General features: G+C 61.2%; 1 protein-coding gene across 4 annotated transcripts in view; it reads left to right on the top strand.

Annotated features, from left to right (window-relative positions):
• LHPP (phospholysine phosphohistidine inorganic pyrophosphate phosphatase) overlaps positions 1 to 16,639 on the top strand; it is a 139,344-nt gene extending 122,705 nt beyond the window's left edge. For all 4 annotated transcript variants that reach the window (XM_008516215.2, XM_008516217.2, XM_070631603.1 and 1 more), the window contains one exon: positions 15,756 to 16,639. In XM_008516215.2, the coding sequence (XP_008514437.1) occupies positions 15,756 to 15,852 (97 nt within the window). In that variant the 3' untranslated portion in view covers positions 15,853 to 16,639. The remainder of the gene's footprint in view (positions 1 to 15,755) is intronic.
• Positions 16,640 to 20,723: the final 4,084 nt, after the last annotated feature.

Raw genomic sequence — 20,723 nt, 5'->3', positions numbered from 1 at the left:
CCTCTTGAACCAGGGTGTCAGTTTCAAATGAATGAGCAGCCCCTTTGCAGTGTTTCTTGGGGCAATTTGGTCCTTTTTGTCCTGCCTGTGCTGTCATCTGTGAAGGCCATCAGCACCGTGGCCGCATCATGTCCAAGTGCTCATGCCAACTACCCCTAGGTAGCCCACCACCCACCCAGGTGCTCAGCACCCGCCATCTTATTCAGGCTTCCCGTCGCTGCTCCTGAGACAGGGAGTCACCTTCTCAGGAGGGGTTTGGACCCTGGCCACAGGAGTCCAGAGCCTGTATGCAAAATGCTGCATCCAGGCGCTGCCCCCACAGCCCCACCAACTGCGAGGGGCCTAGGGGGTCTCCTTAGGTCCCTTGGCGCAAGAGGCGCTCACACTCAGAACTCAGTCGTGGGTGGGAGCCAGACCAGCGGTGCGCTGCTCCCTGCCTGGCGCAGGCCCTCCTCTCCCCGCTTGCTCCGGCTGGAGACTGACGTTGGGAGCAAGCTGGCTGAGGTTTCTTCTTCTGCCCTGTTAGCGCTGGAGGCTCCTGATGATGGTGAGTGAGCGACAGACAGTTAACTTGGGACCCTCACAACGGAGCACGTTGGTGCTCAGCGCCCAGCATTAGGATGCTCAGCTCACCATCTCGTTCAGTGGGCCCGGGCTGCCTCTTTGTGACGGGAGAGTCCTCTCCATGCGAGGGCCTCGGGTCCACCTTTGCCATCACATCGGCCTTTGCGGGGACTTCTTGAGCACGTGGGGGCCTGCACTGCAGGCAGATCGGCTCAGCCCCTTTCCTCCATGCAGGCCCTGGGGCGAGCTGGGTGAATGAGGCTGCCAGGGAGGGGAGTGGCTGTCACCCCACCCCAGGGCACCCTCTGAGACTTGTTATGTGCAGGATTGGAACTGAACGATGAAATCCCTGCATGGGGCTCATTAAACCCAGGCTCTAAAACTCCGCTTGGCTCCTGGGGCCTTCGCCGCTTGCCTGCACTGCACTGTTCCGCCCGTGCCCACTTCCCCGTACTGTCTGTTCAGGGCCGCATCTGCCTCTGTCCCCTGTCAGCCCCTGAGGTGAGACGTCCACCCACAGATGGGAGAAAGGAATGGGAGAGCCAGAAGGTCAGCTGGAGCTCCTTGGTGTTCTGAGGGGAGACTCTGAAGCCCAGAGAGGAGGAGGGACTTCCATGAACGAGGTGGGGGCCAGGTGGGAGCAAGGGAACAAGTGGGAGCCAGTTTGGGGAACCTGGGCTGAGCAACCCAGTGACCGCTCACGGTGCCAGGCATCGGGAAGTCAGGGGAGTGGGTCTAGCCAGTCTCGGAGCCATGCAACAGGCACCTTGGACTGAGAGGCCCAGGGGTCTGCTCGTTTGGGAAGAACAACTTCTGAGCTTCTGCAGACCCCTGCTGAAGCCTCACCTGCATAAGGCCACGCATGCCCTCACCTGAGGCAGGGACAAGAGCCTCCTTAGGAGAGTTGTCCCTCCTGGACAGTCTGCTTCTGTGTAACCCCCAGGGTTTCTCTCTTTGCTTTGGCTGCCAGGGAACTCAAAGCTACATGTTTTTGCTCAGATTCCCAGGCCTGTGGTACAGGTATTTCCCCTCTTGCTCACTGTGGTTTCTGGGCTGCCTCTCTAACTTCCTCTGGCTCTGTGCTAGTATAAACATCACTGTGTGCCTTTTTAGGCTGCCTGGGACACTTAAAAAACCAACTCTTTATTTCATCCACATTGCTGTGTGTAGCAGGAGCCTGTTCTTTTCCCTTGCTGTGTGTCGTTCCATTGTATGGCTGGGCCACAATTTATTCATTCTGCTGTTGACGGACAGTTGGGTGGTTCCCGGTTCCGGGTCATTATGAACAGAGCTGATGGGATGTTCCCGTCCTGTCTTTCCATGGACGGAGCCTCATTTCTCTCAGGCACACGCCCGGGCTGTAATCGCCGGGTCACGCGGTATTCCTGTGTCCAGCGTTAGGACAGCTCTGCCAGGCGTTTTTCCAGAGCACCGCCCCATCTTGCACTCCACCAGCATGGGTCCCCGATGCTCACGTCCTCTAGCACTCGGGGGTTTTCCCTCTGGCCATCCTGGTGTGGGTGCGGTGGGTGCTGCTCTGCGTCTGCACATCCCTGACGGCTCGTGATGCTGGGCGCTGTTCAGCGGGCGCAGTGGCCAGTCGGACCTTCTGGTGGTGGAGTGCTGGTTTCAACCCTTTTCCAGTGGCGCACGCGCAGAGTAGGTAAGGGCTGGTAGCCCACAGTCCATGGGGGCTCTTGAGGCCGTGGAGTTTGTGACACTGCGTTTTTCAGCTCAGGGTGCGCTTCTGTGGAATGAGAGCTTCCTTACTGGACCCTAAACAGCACCCAGGACAGGGCAGCCTAGCCCATCGGCTGTGGGCACCCTGCCTTAGGAGACCTTCCTCCGAAGCTCACAGATGGACAGGTGCTGGGGGAGCCCTGCTCTCAGCCGCCCGGAGCTCAGTTTCTCCGCCTGTCAGGGGGAGTATGGGTACCACCTCCCAGGACAGCTCGAGGAGGCGCCAGCACGGTCCCCACCCATAGTAACCCCCGTCATCAACAGGGTCCCCAGCCCAGCTCCCCAGTCCGGACGTAGCGGTGACAACAGCAGCCTTCCGTGTGTGGGACCATTGACCCCCATGCCCCCAGCATGAGAGGGGCCCCACCCATGCCCTCCCTCTCCTGGGCCACCAGTGGAGAACTCATAACTTGGCTGTGGATCCCAGGGCCGGCTGGGCTGATGGCGAGTGGTTTAGCCTCAAAGGCGGGGGGAGGAGGGGGTGCGGTGGCTTTTCTGGGGAGGCCGCAAGTGAGCGCCCCGCCCGGTGCCCCTAGGGGCCTGGGTGCAGGCGCAGGCGGACCTCTCAGGGGATTCAGCCGCTGGAGAGCACATTGCAGGGGGCTGGGCCAGCTTGTTTTAATCAAAACACACACCAGGTGTTCAACATGTTTTTATCAAAATATTCTAAACAGCCGTCAGAAGCTCCTCAGCCACGAGGCCACATGCCCAGCTACCTGGCTCCTGGTGGGGGGGCAGCAGACCTTCCAGCTGGCTCTGTGACCCCAGGAAGGCAGCTTACCCTCTCTGACCCTCCATTTTGTCAGTTGTAAGATGCTGCTGCGAAAACCGGAGCAGGGTTTTCGCCAGGTCCCCCGAGGGAGAAGCCTCAGTGATTGTCACTATTATGAATAATATTATGAGCAGAGCATCCCGTCAGCTTGGAGAAGTGGGCCCCGAGGGCAGGCTCGGGGGCACAGGCTGCGTCAGCAGCCCCTAGGGGTGCCCCTTCTCTCTCTCAGGGGAGTCAGAGAGGCCCCTTGCCACCTGTCCCTGGGCACAGCCACACGGGCATCTCTGCAGGCCTGGCATTGGCCACCGCCGAGTTTGCTCATCACCTGCCAGGTAGGAGCATGGCGCTTGTCCCTAGCCTGGCTGGCTCCTGTTCAGAGCCCCTTGGGCAAAGCCCCCTAAGGTATTTGGCCCTCAGGACCTGCCACCTTCTCAAAACATGGCATCTGCTTCCCAGACACCAAGCCCAAGATGAGCTTCCCGTGAGGAGCTGTGGACCTTGCTGCTCCCCCGGCCAGAGCAGGCCCCTGAGGTTCTCCACTCACCCGGTCCAGCCCCTGCCGTCCATCCCTCCACCCAGATGGTGCATCTGTGGGGGCCACACCCTGTGCCGGCTGCATCATCTCACCGGCTCCACTGAGCCCTCGGAGGAGGTTGTCTCAGCCCCACTTACAAATGAGAGAGTCCAGACTCCGAGGGGCTAAACATTTGTCCAAGGTCACACAGCAGTCAGGGCCAGCCCTGTCCAAACCCGGCTCAGGCCTCCTCTGCCAGGCCCAGCAGGCCAGACTAGCAGGAGGGCCGCCAGCTCCCTGCCCATCCCTGGCCCAAGTGTGGGAGGCTTGAGTCCTGCGTGGGGCTATAGTCGGGGACCTCAGGTCAGACCTGAAATGCTTTCTGGCAACAAAAAGGGGGAAGAAAAGAGAAACTGCCCTTGCTATTTAGACGACCTGTGGGAGTGATTGTGGTGTGACGGCTGACTGCTCGGGCCTGACCTGGGGTGCTCTGGGGCTGCCCTGCCTCCCAGGGAGCTCCGTGGACAGAGCCGCCCATGCTGGGGTGCTCTCCCATGACCCTGTCAGGCCCCCATTCTGGAAGGTCCCAACTGGATTCTCTGGGCCTGTGTTCCAGAGGCCTTACAGGTGTTCATTCATTCATTCACTTGTTCATTCAGGGGGTAGGCTGCGTCCTGAAGACCACGTGGTGGGGGTCAATCTGAGCTGGGCCTTGCAGAGAGGAGTGGGCGTGAGAGGAAGTTTTGGGCAGCCGTGTGGACAGTTTGAGGCACGTGACAGGATGAACACCAAAGCTGGAGAGTGACAGGGAAGGAGAGAAGAGGGTGGCAGGTGGGCTCCGGGGTAACCTCATGGGCCACGCTAGGGAGCCTGGATTCGGTCTTGGTGATGGGGCGCTGCAGGGGCGATGGGTGCCCTGCCCAGACCTCTCGGCCCCCGCTGCTGCTTGTGTGCAGCCCCCATACCTGCAGCTCTGTTCAGGATGCTGCCCTCAGTGCTGGAGCCTGCTCAGCCTGCAGGCGCAGAGAGCTGCAGGCCTGGGGTCTGGGGGCTTGCCTCTGGGACTCACTTAGACTGGGGGTTGGCCCTGGGGTGGGTGGCATGCTCTGACAGTCAGGGTTTGGGGGGAGAGGACATTTCACCCTGGTAAGTGGTTCTCCAGAAGGAAATTCTCTGGCCTGGCCCTGCCACCCAGACGAGAGCCCAGGTGCTTGGGGACTCAGCACTGGGGCCTCCCCAAGGAGGTGAGGAATTCGGAGTGCACATGGCCCCATGCTGGGGCCTGGGCTCTAGAGGGAAGCAGGAGGGTGAGGCCAGGCCAGGGATCCAAGGCCCCAACCCTCAGACACCTGCCCTTCTGCCCAGCCCCCCTGGGCTATGGGGACAGATTGGTCCCCACGCCTAGATCTCTAGGGAGCCAGATGCATGGGTGATAACACACAGCCCCAGATGGTCAGACGGAAGGAGGCTGCTGGCTCGCCTGCTCAGGTGGTTGGCTGGCTATTCCTGTCTCTGCCAGGAGCCAGGGCCTTATGCTGGGAGCATGGGACCACCACTGGGATGCCCCTGACCTCAGGGAGCACAGTCTGGAGGGGGATGACACAGGCAACCAGACAATTGCAGTAGAGTGACAGGTGCTCTGAAGGGGTCGACACAGGTGCCATGGGGCACAGAATGGGCACCTCGCCGAGGTGAGGGCTAGGAAAGGGCTCAGGGAAGCCTTCCTGGAGGAGGTGACTTGTTCCTTGGGAAGTATGTCCCAGATAGCCAACACTTTCCGGCAGGGCAGCAAATTCAGATACTTGCAGGGGCAGGCAGGAAATGTAGTGGAGGGAACCAGGCCTGGTCTGAGAATAGGGAGACGAGAGAGAGTGGTGGGGAGTATGGCAAACCATCAGCTGTTTGCCCCATTTAAGGGGGCAGCTGCCTCTGCATCAGCTCAGTTTTGCCTGGGGGATGCCAGCCCGTTGTTACTGGATCTTCCAGATTTTCAAAAGAAGCCAGACTTCCAGCTTCTGTTTTTGGAAAACACTACACTCACCCACGCAGACATGTCCAAGGTCCCTGGATTGTGCCTCTGGCCGTACTGTGCGTGTGGACTGGGCAAAGCCTAGGCAGGGGCTCCAGCCGGGGCCGAGGGCTCGTGTGTCAGTGGGAGGGAGTCTCCCGGGACCTCCAAATACCAGTGGGCGGCCATGCAGCACCACCCACTATTTTCGGGCGTCCTGTCTCTGTTCTCAGCACCTCCAGGTGCCGGCCGCCCGCAGGCGGTGCAAACCGCGCAGGAAACAGCTGGTGCCGGGGGTCAGTTTTGGTTGACAAGGTGCCGCCAGGCTGAAACCGCCGTCAACAGGCCCGTTTCCTCCCTGTGGACAGAGTGGCCCTAAGGGCGGGTGCCAGGGCCCATGGGGAAGTCCCACTGCGGCTGGGCTCTGGCCTGTGCCCTCTTCCTGGCTGGCCCCAGTGCTAGAGATGGACGGCACGGCCTGGTAAGGAGACCGGCGGCTCTGTGCTTCTGCCTGGGGCCGGCTCCAGCGTGCGTAGTACTTTTCTTTCGTTTTCCTCGTCGGTTTTCCACAGCACCGTGCTGTCCGCACTGCGTTCATTGAAGCTGGTGGTCACGCCCCAGGGCCACCTGTGTCCTGAGCTGATCCGGAGGGGAGGGCGTCCCTGCCCACAGGCACTCAGTCTGGCTGGAGGTCAGCCAGCGCATCAGTGATTCCCAGATGCAAAACATGTCCCGGGCGCTGAGGGCAGAGCGCTAGAACGAGCCGCGATCTCAATTTGCGTGAAAGCCAGACACGGACGTTGAAGTCCCCGCTCTGCCAGGTGCTGCTGTGACTTTGGGCAGGTTCCACCCCTGCTTGCATCTGGGTGTCTGTCATCTCTAGAATGGGCCAGTTGTGCCCACCTCATGGGGCGCCGTGCAGGGTACATGGGAAATGCTCCTCAGAGCCTGCCCGCGGCAGACACGGGCTCCAGTTGTCCCCTTGTCCTTGTGGTGCAGCGTCTGTGGCTCACCTACCCCTCAAGCCAGGCGAGCTTTGCCCGCATCCTGGGACCTGCCTGCTGGCTGGGTGGCAGCTCCAGTCTGTGGCAAGTCCCTTCCTCTGCCTCAGAGAGACCCCTGGTCCTTCCCAGCTGGAGGTCAGGTCAGTCAGGCCAGGGTTCTGGGCCCTGGAGCACCCCTTGCCTGAAGGAAAGGGGCACCCGTTAGCCCAGCTCTGCCCCTCGCCCCCACTCATCACCACATCCAGATGAAGCAGACCACCAGGACACTGGAGGGACCACGGAGCCCATGAGGCAGAAAGCACAAATAACGTGCCCCCCCCTCCCCGGGGGGGAACCCCAGCCCACAGTGAACATGCCGTGTGTCTCCCAGCTGGCAGGCACAGGACCCCACTCCGCCTTTAGCTCCTCTGTCGAGCAGAGGCAGGAGGGAGGGGGAGGCAGCCAACTGCGAGCCCCTGTCCCTCCCTTCAGTGCCAGGCTCCTGGCCCCACGTTCATGCCCTGAGGGGCCTGGCTCACCTGAGGTGCGAGGAGGGTGGTGTGGGGAAGGCGTGTGGGGGGTACAGGCCGGCACATCCTCAGGGTGCGCCTCTGCCTTCTTGTTTGCACAGACTCCATGGGGTGTGCTCTGGGGGAGGGCCACCCTCCCCCCTCCCCTTTCCTGCCTGTTACAGATGAGCAGACGGCCCAACTGACAGGGGAGGCCCTGGGGCCTGCCAGGAAAGGGAGCTCTGGGGCGTGGCCACCTCCCCTGGCAGAGCTCTGACCCCAAGGGAGGTCCCAGCCAGCAGAAGTGTGTGTCCCCATTCCCTTTCCTGGCCAGGGAGCCATGGGCCTCAGTGGGCTGGGCCGAGGACTCTTTCAGGCCTAGGGTTTTTGTTTCGGTATTTTTCCCCACGTGGTTTTAAAGATTTTATTTATTTTTTTCCTTTTTCTCCCCAGTACATAGTTGTATATTTTAGTTGTGGGGCCTTCTAGTTGTGGCATGTGGGACACCACCTCAGCGTGGTTTGATGAGCAGTGCCATGTCCGCGCCCAGGATTCGAACCAACGAAACACTGGGCTGCCTGCAGCGGAGCGTGCTAACTTAACCAGTTGGCCACGGGGCCAGCCCCCCAACATGGTTTGAAAGCACCCAAGAAGCCCCTGTCTGTGTGAGCTGGTTGGGCCAGGGGAGGACAGGTCTCTGCCATCCGTGGCAGGAGGTGCCCCAGGCTGCAGGGTCCCCAGGTGGGTCTCAGGGGCTCCAGGCTGGTTTGTGCCAGGCCTCAGGCAGAGGCTGGACCCCGGCAACTGGGAATGAGGACCAATGGCAAGAGACACAGGACCCAGGGGTCCAGGAGCCTGGTGGGCAAGGCTGGGGGCCACAGGCCTGAGGGCTGAGCCCATCTCTGAGTGAGGACAGAGCTTGAGGCTGGAGCCGAGGACCAGGCACCCAGCTGAGGCATCCAGGCAGGACGGCGCAGGGCCTGGTTCTTGTTTCCATGGTGACGTCCCAGCAGGCAGGAGCCAGGTCAGGGTCCCCTTGTGAAGCAGGGCTCAGCAGGCCTTGGCTGGAGGAGGGCACAGGCCCCTGGGGAGAAGCTGCTGCCTAGGTTTCTCTGTAAGCACCAGGACCCCATTTCCCAGAGGAGTCCAGGGTGTCTGCCCAAGTCTGGGCCTGCCCCACCTCCAGAGCCCAGGTCCTGCATTGGCCCAGGGGACAGAGGAGGAAAAGCAGTCCGTCTGAGATCTGTGGCCAACTCCACTTTCCTGGCCAGATAAGGTCACTGACCGGCAGGCACCTGCCAGCAGCCAGCCCAGGTCCAGGGGTCGCTGCGTGCCCCACGGGGCCCCAGCAAGCTGCCCTCTTGACAGTGAGCATCCTGGGGCAGCAGGTGGACGGCAAGGAGCCTGTGGTGTGGGCCTCATGTCTGGGTCATGGCCAAAGGCCAGAGTCCCTTAATCAAACTGCAGCAAGGTGCCTGGGGCGGGTGGCGGCGGGTCTCCCAGCACGTCCTCCTGGCGTTTGCAGGAGACCATGCTCTCGCCCTACCCCGGGTCTCGGACTCCTGGGCTCAGATGGAAAGACCCCTTTGCCCAGTGTCATCACCTCTGGCTGCATGGATCGACACCCTCTGTCCTTTCCTCCAACGCCGTCAGCACAGCTAGCACTGGCATCAGTCTCAGTGCTGTCACCCTCCCCGTGCCGGCACCAGGGCCCTGAATTCACTTGGCTGGTGGTGTGGCCAGCGCTTCCGAAACAACTGGGGATGAAGTTGCGTGCCCTTCCCGTGTGGGCCAGGCCGTGGCCTCTGTCTGGCCCTGCCCTGGACCAGGGCAGGGGGTGGCAGGCAGGCAGCGCCGAGCCCTCCAGAACTCCACACGCAGAGGTAGCCCCTGTGTCCCCTCAGTCGGCAGAGCCGGGGAGGAGGTGCTGGCCCCGCGTGGGCCCAGGGGAAGGAGGCAGGAGTGGCGACCGTCCTTGCTGCGCTCCCCACTGGGGAGTCCAGCCACCATTTCCTTTCGCTGGTACAAAGACCATGCCTGGGAAGCTGTCCCGGCTCAGCCTCCTTCTCTGCCTCCTTCGTTCCCTCCTGCCCTCGGCTCACAGGGCACGAGGGGGAGGGATGGCTAATGATAGGCGGCGCCCTGCCTGGGCAGGGGCCTTTTGTTCATTCACTCAATGGTGGACACTTCCTGGGTGCCTGGCCCTTCCCTCTAGGCAGCCCAGGTCAGCAGGCACCAGTAGATGTCCAGTCAGCATGGCACAGGGGAGTCAGGGGACAAGTCCTATGTGCTCAGAAAAGAGTAGCTCACCCTGCGGGATGGAGCACAGAGTTGGAGATGGGATTAAGTGGGTGAGGTCTTGAAGGGTGAGTAGGAGTTTGCAGGTGGAGCAGGACCTAGTGATCATGCCATTCCGGGACACAGCATGACAGTGATGTGTGAGAGAGGGAATGTCTGAAGACCAGCGGGCCCTGGACGCTGGGTGGCTGGCGTGTAGAAGGAGGGTACTCAGTTAGAGTGGACCTGTCTACTCTGCTGAGCTGGGCTGTGACGTGGGCAATAGGGAGCCACAGCAGAGTTTACATAGGGAGAGTGGGAGCTGCAGGACAGGGAGGGAGGAGCCAGTGAGGGGAAGGGACAGGCCTGAGCAGAAGACCCTACCGCACCCTCCGGAAACGGGCTCAGCCCAGCGAGGGGGCAGGTGGAAGCCATGCTGGCTCCTGGCTGACCTCCTGATCCTGCCACCACTTGTCACAGCCCTGCTCCTCCGCTTCCAGCTCCAAAACTGGGGCGGCAGGACCCACTCACAGCTGCTGTGCAAGGAGGATCCACCCCCCAGAGACGCCAGATCGCCGCTCACAGGAGCCCGGGGAGGAGAGAGGATCCCCTGGACACCGGGGCATCTGCCTCCGCCTCCACCTTTGGGCCAGGACTGGAGGGCCCCGCTCCCGCCTAGTTAGGGAGACATCCTCAAGGACCATGTTTTGATGCTTCAGGAGGATGGCGGTGAAGACAGTGGATGGGGGTTGTCCAGCCTAATGTCCATTTTTCTGGAAGCTTCCCTGACCCCTTGGGTCCCCCATAAATTCCCTCAGACCCCTCCCGCTGTGAGCCACAGGAGGACAGAGGGCAGGACAGGAGGAGGCCCACCCCCCAGTGCAGACAGTGCCAGGTGCCTTCTCGGTCACACTTCGATTCTCGCTCAGAGTGGCCCTGAGTGCCGGGTCATGTGCCCACCTTACAGATGAGGAAACTGAGGCTCAGGGAGGTGAAGAGACAGCTCGCGGTGGACAGAGCAGGGAGTTCATCCTGCATGGCCTGGGCTAGGCCTGGAGCAGGGGAGGGGCAGTCCCGTGACCCCCACAGGGATCTCCTAGGGTTCAGGGAAAGGGGGCGTCCACTAGGTCCCCGGGGGGCAGAGGGGGTCAGGGCACACGTGGCCTGGAACAGGGCCACTGAGGCAGCCCCGGCCCCGCTCAGGGACATGGCCAGGTGCTGCCTGCTCTCTGCTCTGCCCCCTACAAGCTGTCTCTTCACCTCCCTGAGCCTCAGTTTCCTCATCTGTCTCCCGGGAGACTCTGGTGTCTGTCCCCCCCACACACACACACTTTATGTGCTCTCTGTCCCTTTCTACCCGTCTCTCTTTCTCACCTCCTTCCCTCCATCCCTCTCTCCGCCTCTGTCTCTCTCTGCCCCTGCCCCACCCGGTGTGTCTGTCCCCTGCTCTCTCCCACCTTCTTTGCTCTGTTTTCTCCCCCACTCTCTGCCTGTCTCTGACTCAGTTGCTCTTCCCTCCCCCATGTCTCTTTCTGTTTCTGTCACACTGCCCTTCCTGTTCCTGCCTCTCCTCCCTCTCGCCTCTCTCTTCCTCTGTGTGCACATCTCTGTGTCCCTCTGTCTGTCTCTTCCCCCGAGCCCCCGCTCCCATCTCCCCTCCTTCCCTGATGGCTTGCTCTGTCCTGGCAGGGCCTGCTCAAGGCCCATGTGTCTCTTGGCCCCTTTCTCCATCACCCTCTCTGCTCGGTTCCCACTGCCGAGGGGCAAGTCTTTGCTGGGTTTCTGGTTCAGCTTCCGTAGTGTGAGGTCTTGGAGGCCCCGTGGGTCATAGGTCACTGGCTGGCATGGAGTGGGATCCTCTCCTGCCCAGTCCATTAGGCCAAGCCTAGCTGCATCAGGGGCTTCAGAGTGGGCAGGCCCATAATGAGTCCCCTCCACGTCCCCAGCTCCCGGAGAGCCGCAGCCTACGGCAGCGTCACATAATGAAGATATAAAAGTCCACGATTTCCTCTGTGTGTTGGCAAACACCGCCGGCTGCTAATGCAATCCTTTCCTTTAATGGATTCTTGAATTTAAACGATATGTAATTAAACATAATTAGCCATGCACGCCATGCGGCTAGGTACCGTATGCCGTGGGACCGGCTAGAATGTCATTACAAAGCGTCTTCTTTTATGGACGGATCTCTTGTTCCCTCTCGAGGTCGAGTTCATTTGACTGGACAGTAAACCCGGCCCGAAGGTCTAGTAAAGGGGTCCAAGGAGGGGCTCCGGGCCAGCTGCCCGGGGACCTGGATGATGAATTGGGGTGGGCGTGTTTGCTGGGAGAAGTTCAGTTTGGCTTTGAGCAGCCACGCTGACCTCACTGTGGTGGAGAGAAAAGCTGGGAGTCTGATGGGAACTGTGGGGACCTGGGGGAGGGGGCACAGAGCAGGGACAAGGGGCGTCAGCACCCGGGCAGGCGGGGCCTGAAGCCTGCCTGGCCGCCCACTGCCCCCAATGGCCCCCTCTGAAGTGGGGCACTGGGGCCCGTCGCTGAGCAGGACTCCGGGGCCACCCTTGGGCCCCAGGGGTAGCTGAGGGATGCCCGAAAGGGCGCATCCAGGGCGACGCAGGACTCGAGCCTCAGGCACACCGGCCAAGCAAGAGGCAAGACCAGGGCAGGGGCAGAGCGCAGCAGAGCCGGCTGCCGGGCTGGAGCCCGCTGTGACCACTTCCTTGGGCACTCCAGGCTGTCAGGATGTCCCCCCAGGGTCCTAGTCCCAGCCCACCTGCCTGTCCCACTCCACTGCCCATGGTTACACATGCCCCTGCACACACACACTCTGTCTTCCCTGTGCCTCCAAGACTGATGTGTATCCGTCCGGCCCATCTGTCTGTCCCCCACCAGCCTGTGGGCCAGGGTAGGGTCCAGGCCGGGTCACCCTCCCTCTCCCTGCCAGCCCGGCCCTGGCCCTAGGGCACAATCCAACAGCTTGCTGGGTTCTCAGTGGTCCCGGGAACCGTGCTGAACCCCCACGCCAGGCCTGTCCCCCAGCCTCACCGGTCAGCTCCTGCACTCCTCATGAGAGTCCATGCGTGTGTCCTGCTGTCACCTTCGTTTAGAGACAGGGATACCAAGGCATGGAGGTGGACGGCCCTTGCCCAAGGTCACATGGTGGGTGGGGGTGGAGCCCTGCTGATCCTCAGGGCACAGATGAGGAAACTGAGGCAGAGGGGCGGTTTGCCAGGGAGTGGGTTTACTGTCCAGTCAGGTGCTCTGTCTCTCGCAGAGGGCCCCGCCCCCTACCTTGTGTGTCCTGGGCCAGGCTGGGAAGTGGAGCTGCCGAGAGAATTCCTGCTCCGGGAAAGACGCGAGGGAGGGGGTGCATTAGCAGCTGCAGGGGCACCTGGGACCCCTGCCCGGCCCCTCAGTCTGTACCAGGGAGGGGTGTCTGCACACCCTGGAGCCAGGCATGCCACCAGTGCCCAGAGCCTGCCTCTCCTGCACCCCAGGAGGGCCTGAGTGTAGAGCACCGGGTCCCCACGGAGGAGGAGCTGCCCACAGGAAGGACCGTCCACAGGGCCCCGGGCAGGTGGGAGGCTATGAGCACCCCATCCTGGGAGGATGGATGGCCCGACCAGGGCTCTGCCAGCCTCTGTTGTAGAGGCCCGCAGAGGAGCTGGTTGAGGCTCTGTGGGTGACGTGTGGTCTCTGTTGCATATTTTCTTCTTTTTACAAGGCCTTAAAAATATGAAAACCGTGCTTAGCTCAAGGGCTGTACAAAAACAGGCTGCAGGCAGGATTTGTCCCCCAGGCAGCAGAGAATGGCCACAGTGACAGGAAATAGACGCCTTGCATTTGTGAGATCATGTGCAACATTTTAGTTAAGTTTTCAAGGTAAAATATACCTCAAAAGCATGTTCTAGATAGCTTTGTCCATGTGCATATAAGTGCACGACAATGAACAGCAGGATGCATTTCCCTTGTGTGCCCCCCATCATAACCCCCCAGGTCAAGGTCTAGAACACTGCCAGCACCCCAATCGCACCCCCCAGGAAGTGACCCTCCTCCGGCCTCTGCACTGGAGACTGGTCTCGAGGGCTCATCCCATTCGGGGTCTGTGAGCCTGGCTTCTTGCGCCCGCCATGAGGTCTGGGCATGACATCGGATGGGCGTCGCAGCCCAGGAGCAGTTCCTTCCGAGTCTTGTCGTGCGCTGTTTTGACGTGCACACTACTCTCCCGCTGATGGACGTCTGTGCAGTTTTTGCCTTTTTGCTCTTATGACTAAACCTGCTCAGAACATTCTAGCACCATGTCGATGCACTTTCATTGTGTGTACACCTGGGAGTGGAACTGGTTGGTCACAGTAGGTACCGACACACAGTTTCCCAAAGTGGCCACATACAAGCTTTTGGTGCTGATGAGTGCGTGTCTCGGCACTGACGTAGGATGACGGAGATCTTGAATTCCCACGTGCCTAGATTGTTTGTGTCTGTGATGGCAAGAACAAAATAACAATCCCTTAAGATACGTGCACAACACGAGAGTTACTCTTGCTTGAGTTGCTGATGCCGTAGGTGATGGTGAGGACCCTTGTGCCCTCATCCCCTTGTCTTGTCCCCAAGGCTCACAGTTTGGGGCCTCACCTCTGGGGCAGTCATGCGCCCTTGGGGCATCTGTCCACGAGCATGTTGATCCTCGAACCGCAGGGTGGCCACCCTTGAAGGCCAGAGGAGCGATGCCCACTGGCCCTGGCTCCTGTAGGTGGTCTCTGTGCTTAGAGCCGGCGCTGCTGACCCAGGACCTTCCTGGAGGGTTGGGAACGTCCAGCCGCCAGGCATGCTCTTGGAGGCTCTGGCACCCAGGATATAGCTGGGAGTCAGAAGAACCAGGTCAGATCCCAGCTCTGCTCTCCCTGCTGCATGACCTTGAGCAAGTCTCTGAACCTCTCTGAGCCCCCATTTCCTCATCTCTAAGATGGGGTGCCTGCCTCCTCCCCGAGGATGTGAGGAGAAGATGATATGAGACTTGTGGAGGCTGTGCCTGGGGATGGCAGCAGGAGGGAAAGTGAAAGTGGCCTCGGCCCGTACGAGAGGGTGGGTGAGTAAGTGGGGGTCCTCTGGCAGGGGCAGGGGACAGGGCAGAGCCAAAGCTTGCCCCCCCCAGTCATAAGGAGTGTCCACCTTGCCCTCCCCCCAGGTCCTGGGCCTCCGCAGCCCCTGGGGAAGTGGCCTCCAGGCCACTGGGCTGAAAACTCTGTAAAAACAAAAGGTGCCCTTGCCCATGACGGCCGTCTTTGGGTAAATTGCTTTGCAGAAGCCAAACCCTTCAAAAAGGACAACTTGGCTTTTGGAATGTTGTCAGAACCAACTTCAACCACTTCCTTCCAGACAAGGGAGGAGCTTCCCAGGTGCTGGGCCGGCGGCTGGGAGGGCGCCGTTCGGGCTTTCCCAGGGAGCTCGGGCCAGGCTGCATGGTAAGGAAGCAGCCAGCCCCCAGCAGAGTGAGGGTGCAGAGGGCGGCCCTGACCCACCCAGCTCCAGCCTAGAGCAGTGGAAGGGCCTTCCAGTCACCAGGACCCCCTCTCCAGCTCATGGCCCCCTTAGGCTGCCATGGCCACGGGGACAAGGTCCTAGCTCCTTCCAGAACTGTCAAGACTCTGGGTGGGATGTCCCCAGGAGCCCACCCCGAGCGCCTCCTGTGGCCGCGGCCCCAGCTCCATTACAGTCCCTTGCCCACATGCCCACCTAGAACCCTGTTCTACTTCAGAACCCCACAGCCCCTCCTCCCCAAAGCCCCCACACAGGGTCCCCTTGGTGCTGCACAGACCCTATAGGCGTGGTCTTGCTTCCCTTGTCCCCAGCATCCAGCCAGACCTCAGGAAAGGTCTGGGGAATGAATGAAGGCTTTGGGAGGTTCTAGCCCACAAAATCCCAGCCAGAGAGGAGCGTCGCCAGGACCCTCACTGTTGGCAGGAGCAGCCTCGGAGGGCCCCAGCCAGATGGCTTGTGGGCCCCTGGGGTCTGGGCAGGAGGGAGCTGGGAGCAGGGTTGAGCTCCCACCCCTGCTCTCAGGCTGTGCTGCTTCTGCTGGCAGCACGGACGGAGCAGGGGCCAGCGGCCACTCCGCACAGGGCTCCGAGCAGGTTTCCAGTGGAAAGGTTTGGGCAGGTGCCAGGAACAGTCAGGAGGGAGATGTATGTGCCCTGAGTTGGGGGGGCTGGGACTGGGGTGTGGGGATGAGGGGGAGAGCCACTGGCCACAGGCCTGGCTGCCTGATGAGACGCAGCAGGGCCTGGAGGTTTCCTGAGGGCAGGGCCAGGCCTGTGCTAGATGCTGGAAGAAAGCAGCTTCAGGGGGTCACCATGGGGTCACCCACCAACTAACCTATAGCCATGCTCTCCAGGCCCAGTGACGAGCACCATCCAGAAGTGAAGGCTGACGGGTACGTGGACAACCTCGCGGAGGCCGTGGATTTGCTGCTGCAGCATGCGGACAAGTGATGGGCCCTCTGAGACGGCCCCCAGCATCCTGCCACCCCTCCCCCAGTGCCTGGACCACCCAAGGCCCTCCCCTGTGCCCTTTATCCTGAACAGGCAGGGAAGAGGGCGCCAGCCAGGCAGCTCTGGGCTGCCCTGCCTCTGGGCCCGTGCCAGCCAGCCCCTTCCTCTGTCTCCCCTGCCCACTCCGTACCCTGTCCGCCCTCCCCAGTCATGCCCCCCAACCTCCTGAGCTGAGGTCATCCCCACCTGCTGGCCTGAACCCCTGCCTGCACCCCAGGGAAGTCACGAGTGGGGACAGACCTGGGGCCTCCAGAGAAGGAAACCCTCGGGCCTGGGCTGGGGGTGCTCTGGGACTGTCCCGAAGCCCGGGTCCCGTCACTCTCCCTTTGCACCTGGTCCTTTAACTGCTCCACCTGATTGGACTCAGAGGCACTGCCCACTGCCTCCGTATCAGACATTCCGTGCACTTGAGGGAGGAGCCTGGAGGGGCCTCCCGTGCACAGTCCATGCAGCCTGGAGCTGAGCCAGCCTCCCTGGGACTGCCCAGCAGCCCCTGCCCACCCTCCACCCGCCACCCTTCCTGTCCCCGCAAGTCACCCCTGGAGCCAAAAGCCAGGCCAGCTCCCGGGCACTCTAAAGACACCCTCCCACAGAGCACAAGTATGACCCTCTGGAGTCGAGGTTGCAGGCACGGAGGGTGCTTCTGGAGCCCCAGCTCAGACTTGAGTGTGTCCTGCCCGGCACAGGCAGGAGGAGACTAATTAAATAAGCTCTGCCCTGACCCACAGCCGACTCAGGCCTTGACTGCAGAGGGCCGTGGGGGTAGGGGGCGGTGGGGGCAGCCTGGCACCGTCCCTGGGCCTGCCTGTGCTTGAACCCCAACATCAGCGGGCCAGGACCCTGAGACACCTCGCCTGTCCCAGCCCCAGAGTTTAACTGGTGGGGAAACTGAGGCCTTGAGGGGACAGTGAGCTCCCGAGGCCCCATCAGGGACCAGGTGGGCCAGGGCGCACGTTGGCCTTCCTCACAGAGCAGCCCCGTGGCCGTGGGCTTCCCCACTCACTCAGCCCGGGTTTCAGGTTTCAAAGTCATCAGCTGTCAATAGATAGTGCTCCGTTTCCCCCCACATCGACCCAGAAGCCACTGATAAGTCTTGGGATACAGCTTCTCATAAAAGAAGTCCTGAGTCCTCCGCAGCCGGGTTTCCACTCAGCAAAGGCAGGCGCTGATGAACACTGGACCCGGAGCCTGGGTCCCCCCCAGGCCACAGGTGGTGGCGGCAGCAGGGCTGTGCGTCCCCAGCCTTGCCCACCATTAAGTAGGGGTGGGGAGGAAGTGGCAGGGCCGAGCCTGTTCACGGAGAGGAGAGGCCGCGCCGGCTGCTGTGGCTGGCATGCCAGGGAGCAGGGGCGTTTGGCCTGTCGGGTGTCCCTTGTCACAGCTCGCCGGGAGCTCTGCAGTGGCTGGGTAGCGGGCACGCAGCTCACTGCAGTGTGGAGGGCACCTGCAGGGGGACAGGTTTGGGGGTCTTTGGTTTTCCCTTTTTTTTTCTTTCCCCTTTGCGTCCTTGGCAGGAGCTAGCAGCCAGGGCAGCGCCCCCTGGAGGAAGGAGGCTGGCGCTCGCTCTCTCCATGGACAAGAGGAGTCTCCTCTTGCAGGCTGCTGCCCATGAGTGGGGACAGGGAGGGTGTCCAAGGGACAGCAGGTGCAGACCCCTGCTTTGGACAGAGAATGTGCCACCCCCGAGCTGTGGGTTCAGTAAGTGGATGCTGTTGTCCCCCCATTTTACAGATAGATAAGTACACTAGGTGCAGAGGGAGAAAGCCGCTCTTCTGAGGGCCGACAATTGGTAAGGGCAGAACTGAGGCCCGAATCAGGTTCTGACCCCACATCCATGCCCTTTCTAGTCTCTTCCACAGTCCTTCTGTGGGGGGTGGCCTGTGGCGTTCTCCCTCCAGAGACAAAATATTCTTTGGGATTGAGCTCTGGCCCCACTGTGGGGGTGTCATGTAACTCCTAAGCCTCAGCTACTTCATCCTTTCCCTAACAGGCATCACTGAGCCCTGCTGGGGGCCAGGCCATGCTGAGGTGCTGTCACCCAGATGGGGATAATGACATCTGTCCTGCTGCCACCTAGGGTGACAGTGCTGCCCAGCCCCAGCCTGCTGCAGACCCTCCAGCCACGCCCCAAGCATCGCAGCACAGTTCTCCGGCCAGAGATGGCCGTAGCCACTGGCCACGTGTGGGGCTGGAGTTCAGGGCGGGCCATGGCCTAAGGACCTGTCTGCAATCAGGTGACGCACCACAGACCTGCTGCTAAGAAACAGACACTCAAAGTCCAGGCAACAGGCCAGGTTGGCCCCCCTGCCAGCAGAACGTTCCAGGATCTAGGGACACCCAGCAGAGCCACTGTCGGGAGGGGTGGGGGTGGGTGGAGAGGAGAGGCTGAGTATGTCACCTCTTTGGGGGCACAAGGTCCTCATCTACTCCCAGATCTTCCAACTCAAGGGTCCACATGGTACCAGCCCTGTGTGAAAACCCAATTCAAACTTGGTTATCCAACAAGAGAGTTTATTGTCTCATGTGACTTACAAGTCCAGGCCTGGCTGGATCTGGGTCCCAAGAAAGTCCCAGGCTGACCTGGGGGCCGCCCCACCCAAACTCCCACAAGACAGAGGGAGGCAGCATGGCACCAGGAGGAGGACAGGAAAACAGGGGGCGTCCACACTGCCATTGTGCTGATGTGCAGCTGGCAGTGGCTGGGACATCAGGGTCCTCAACACCAGCTGCGCGCCTACCCCCAGGCCCGGCGGCTCCAGCGCTCCCTCCTCCTTCAGGTCAGATGGACAAGGTCCCTGCAGAGGCTGGTCCTTCCCGCTGGGCCACTCCTGCCCCTCAGGGAGGCAGGCGGGAGCTGGCAGGTAGGAAAGGACCAGAGGTGGGGACGCAGAGAGGGACATGCACACGGCCCACCGCATGCTCACGGTTCCACCTCCCACCCCAGCGTGATGACCCACCACTCACTGTCCCTCGGAACTGTCCCGCTTTAGGTGGTAAACATATCAGCACTTGACGTTCTCTCATTTTTTGTTTCTTTCTTTTTTAAGATTATAAATGCAATATGTATTGCTGTAGGAAATTCAACAGAAAAGTATAAAAAGAAACCAGAAGTCATCAGAGCCTGAGCACTGCTAATGTCTGGGCATTTCCTCTCGGCCCTCTTGCCGCGTGGGGAGAAGTGTTTGAACAGTCTGGATTGGCCCATACACCCAGCATGGTATGGGGCTTTTTTGCTTCCTCTCCTTTAAGCCCCACAAGTGTTACAGCCCCTGTCCACACGAGGAGACTGCTCAGTTAGCATGCTGCCTGGTGTCCTGCAGACAGCACCTGTCAAATGCAGGTGCGCGGGCCCAGCTCAGGCGCACAGTGGGGCCCGCCCGCAGTGCCTTGCAGCCGGACCAACAGCAGGGCAGGGAGCCCCCAGGCCTGTGCCTCGGGCACTATCCTGATCTTGGCAAATCTTGAGGTGCAGGGGAGCGTGGCACTCTCCTTCCCCTGCTGCGGGAGTCACCAGGGTGAAGAGCGGGGCAAGCTGGGCTGGAGGGCAGATGCTGCTCCCCTGGGGCCTCATCCAGAGCACAGGCCAGCACCAGGCCGGCGCCCAGCCAGGGGCCTCACCTGAGGAAACAGCTGAGGGGCTGTTAGGGGCTGGTGGCCTGTTGAGGCCACTCTGTGCCCTCTCCTCGGGTGGGGAACGTGTGGGAGCCACTGTGCTTGCAGAGCCTCCCCTGGCCTCTGCCCTTCCAGTCATGGGGGAGGTGAGGCAGGGTCCCTGTGTCCCTGGGCCTTGGTGCCACAGGCTGCCAGGGAGGGGCTGGGGAGCTCCCCGCACCCCAAGCAGCCTTGCTTCCCCTCTATTGTGAACTAGGCGTTCATAGGCCATTTTGTTTGAAAAAGAATCTGCTGCTAAACACAAAAGAAACAAGAGTCTAAACGGAGAGCTCAGGCACCTCAAAGATGTTCTAGGCAGAAGCTGTGGTCAGATCATGAGGGCAAACACGGGGTCACAAAAATTAAGCCTCTCCAGCCTGTCCTCAAGGCTGTAAACAGCATGGTCTCCTGAGTTGGGTTAGCCAGGGGCCCCCAACGGAGGGCCAGGCCAAGGGACTGATGCCAGGAGCCACTCTGGGCTGAGCTGCATGCACTGGCATCCCTGTGGCCCGAGTGGTACAGGTCTGAGCCAGGCTGCCTTCCGTGGAGTGTGGAGGCCCAGCCTATGCCACCTCCATGGCTATCCTGGTGGGCAGGTGGCCCTACAGGGAGCCAGGCCAGCCACTCCATCACAGTATACCTGGAGCCAACTGCCATGTGGCCTTGCCTCTCGGCTGAGGGCTGATCTGATGGGCTCACGAGGGCTCTGTGAAAGGCAGCTTCCCATTGCTCCTAACTTGGAAATTACACAGAGGGGTGTCTCCACTCTGCTGTCTCGGGGTCCCTGTTTCCTGGCTGGAGTGAGGAGCTGGGCCCTGTCAACCCCTGAACACGCACACCTACACGCGTGCACACACACACACACAGACACAGCCCCGGGCTGTGCTGCTTGGACCATGCCTCTGCAAGGGCTCCCCCGTGCCCACAGTGGTGGCTGGGGCCAGCCCTCCCCCTCACAGTCACTCACACAGCCTCCTGCGTTCGAGGCTGTTGACAGCTCCGAGATGTCCGCATCCCCGTTTCATTGACCCGACCCTGAGGCTGAGGGGACGGAAGGGTCCAGTCTCTGTCCCTGCCAGCCCAGAGCCAGCGCGCCCAGGGCAGAGGGGGGACCCATCGATGCACCACTCCCAACAGAAACCACACAGCAGGCTCCCACG

The sequence above is a fragment of the Equus przewalskii genome, chromosome 1 (assembly GCF_037783145.1).
Source record: "Equus przewalskii isolate Varuska chromosome 1, EquPr2, whole genome shotgun sequence".
Classification (NCBI taxonomy): domain Eukaryota; kingdom Metazoa; phylum Chordata; class Mammalia; order Perissodactyla; family Equidae; genus Equus; species Equus przewalskii.
This window is presented reverse-complemented; position numbering and strand designations above follow the sequence as displayed.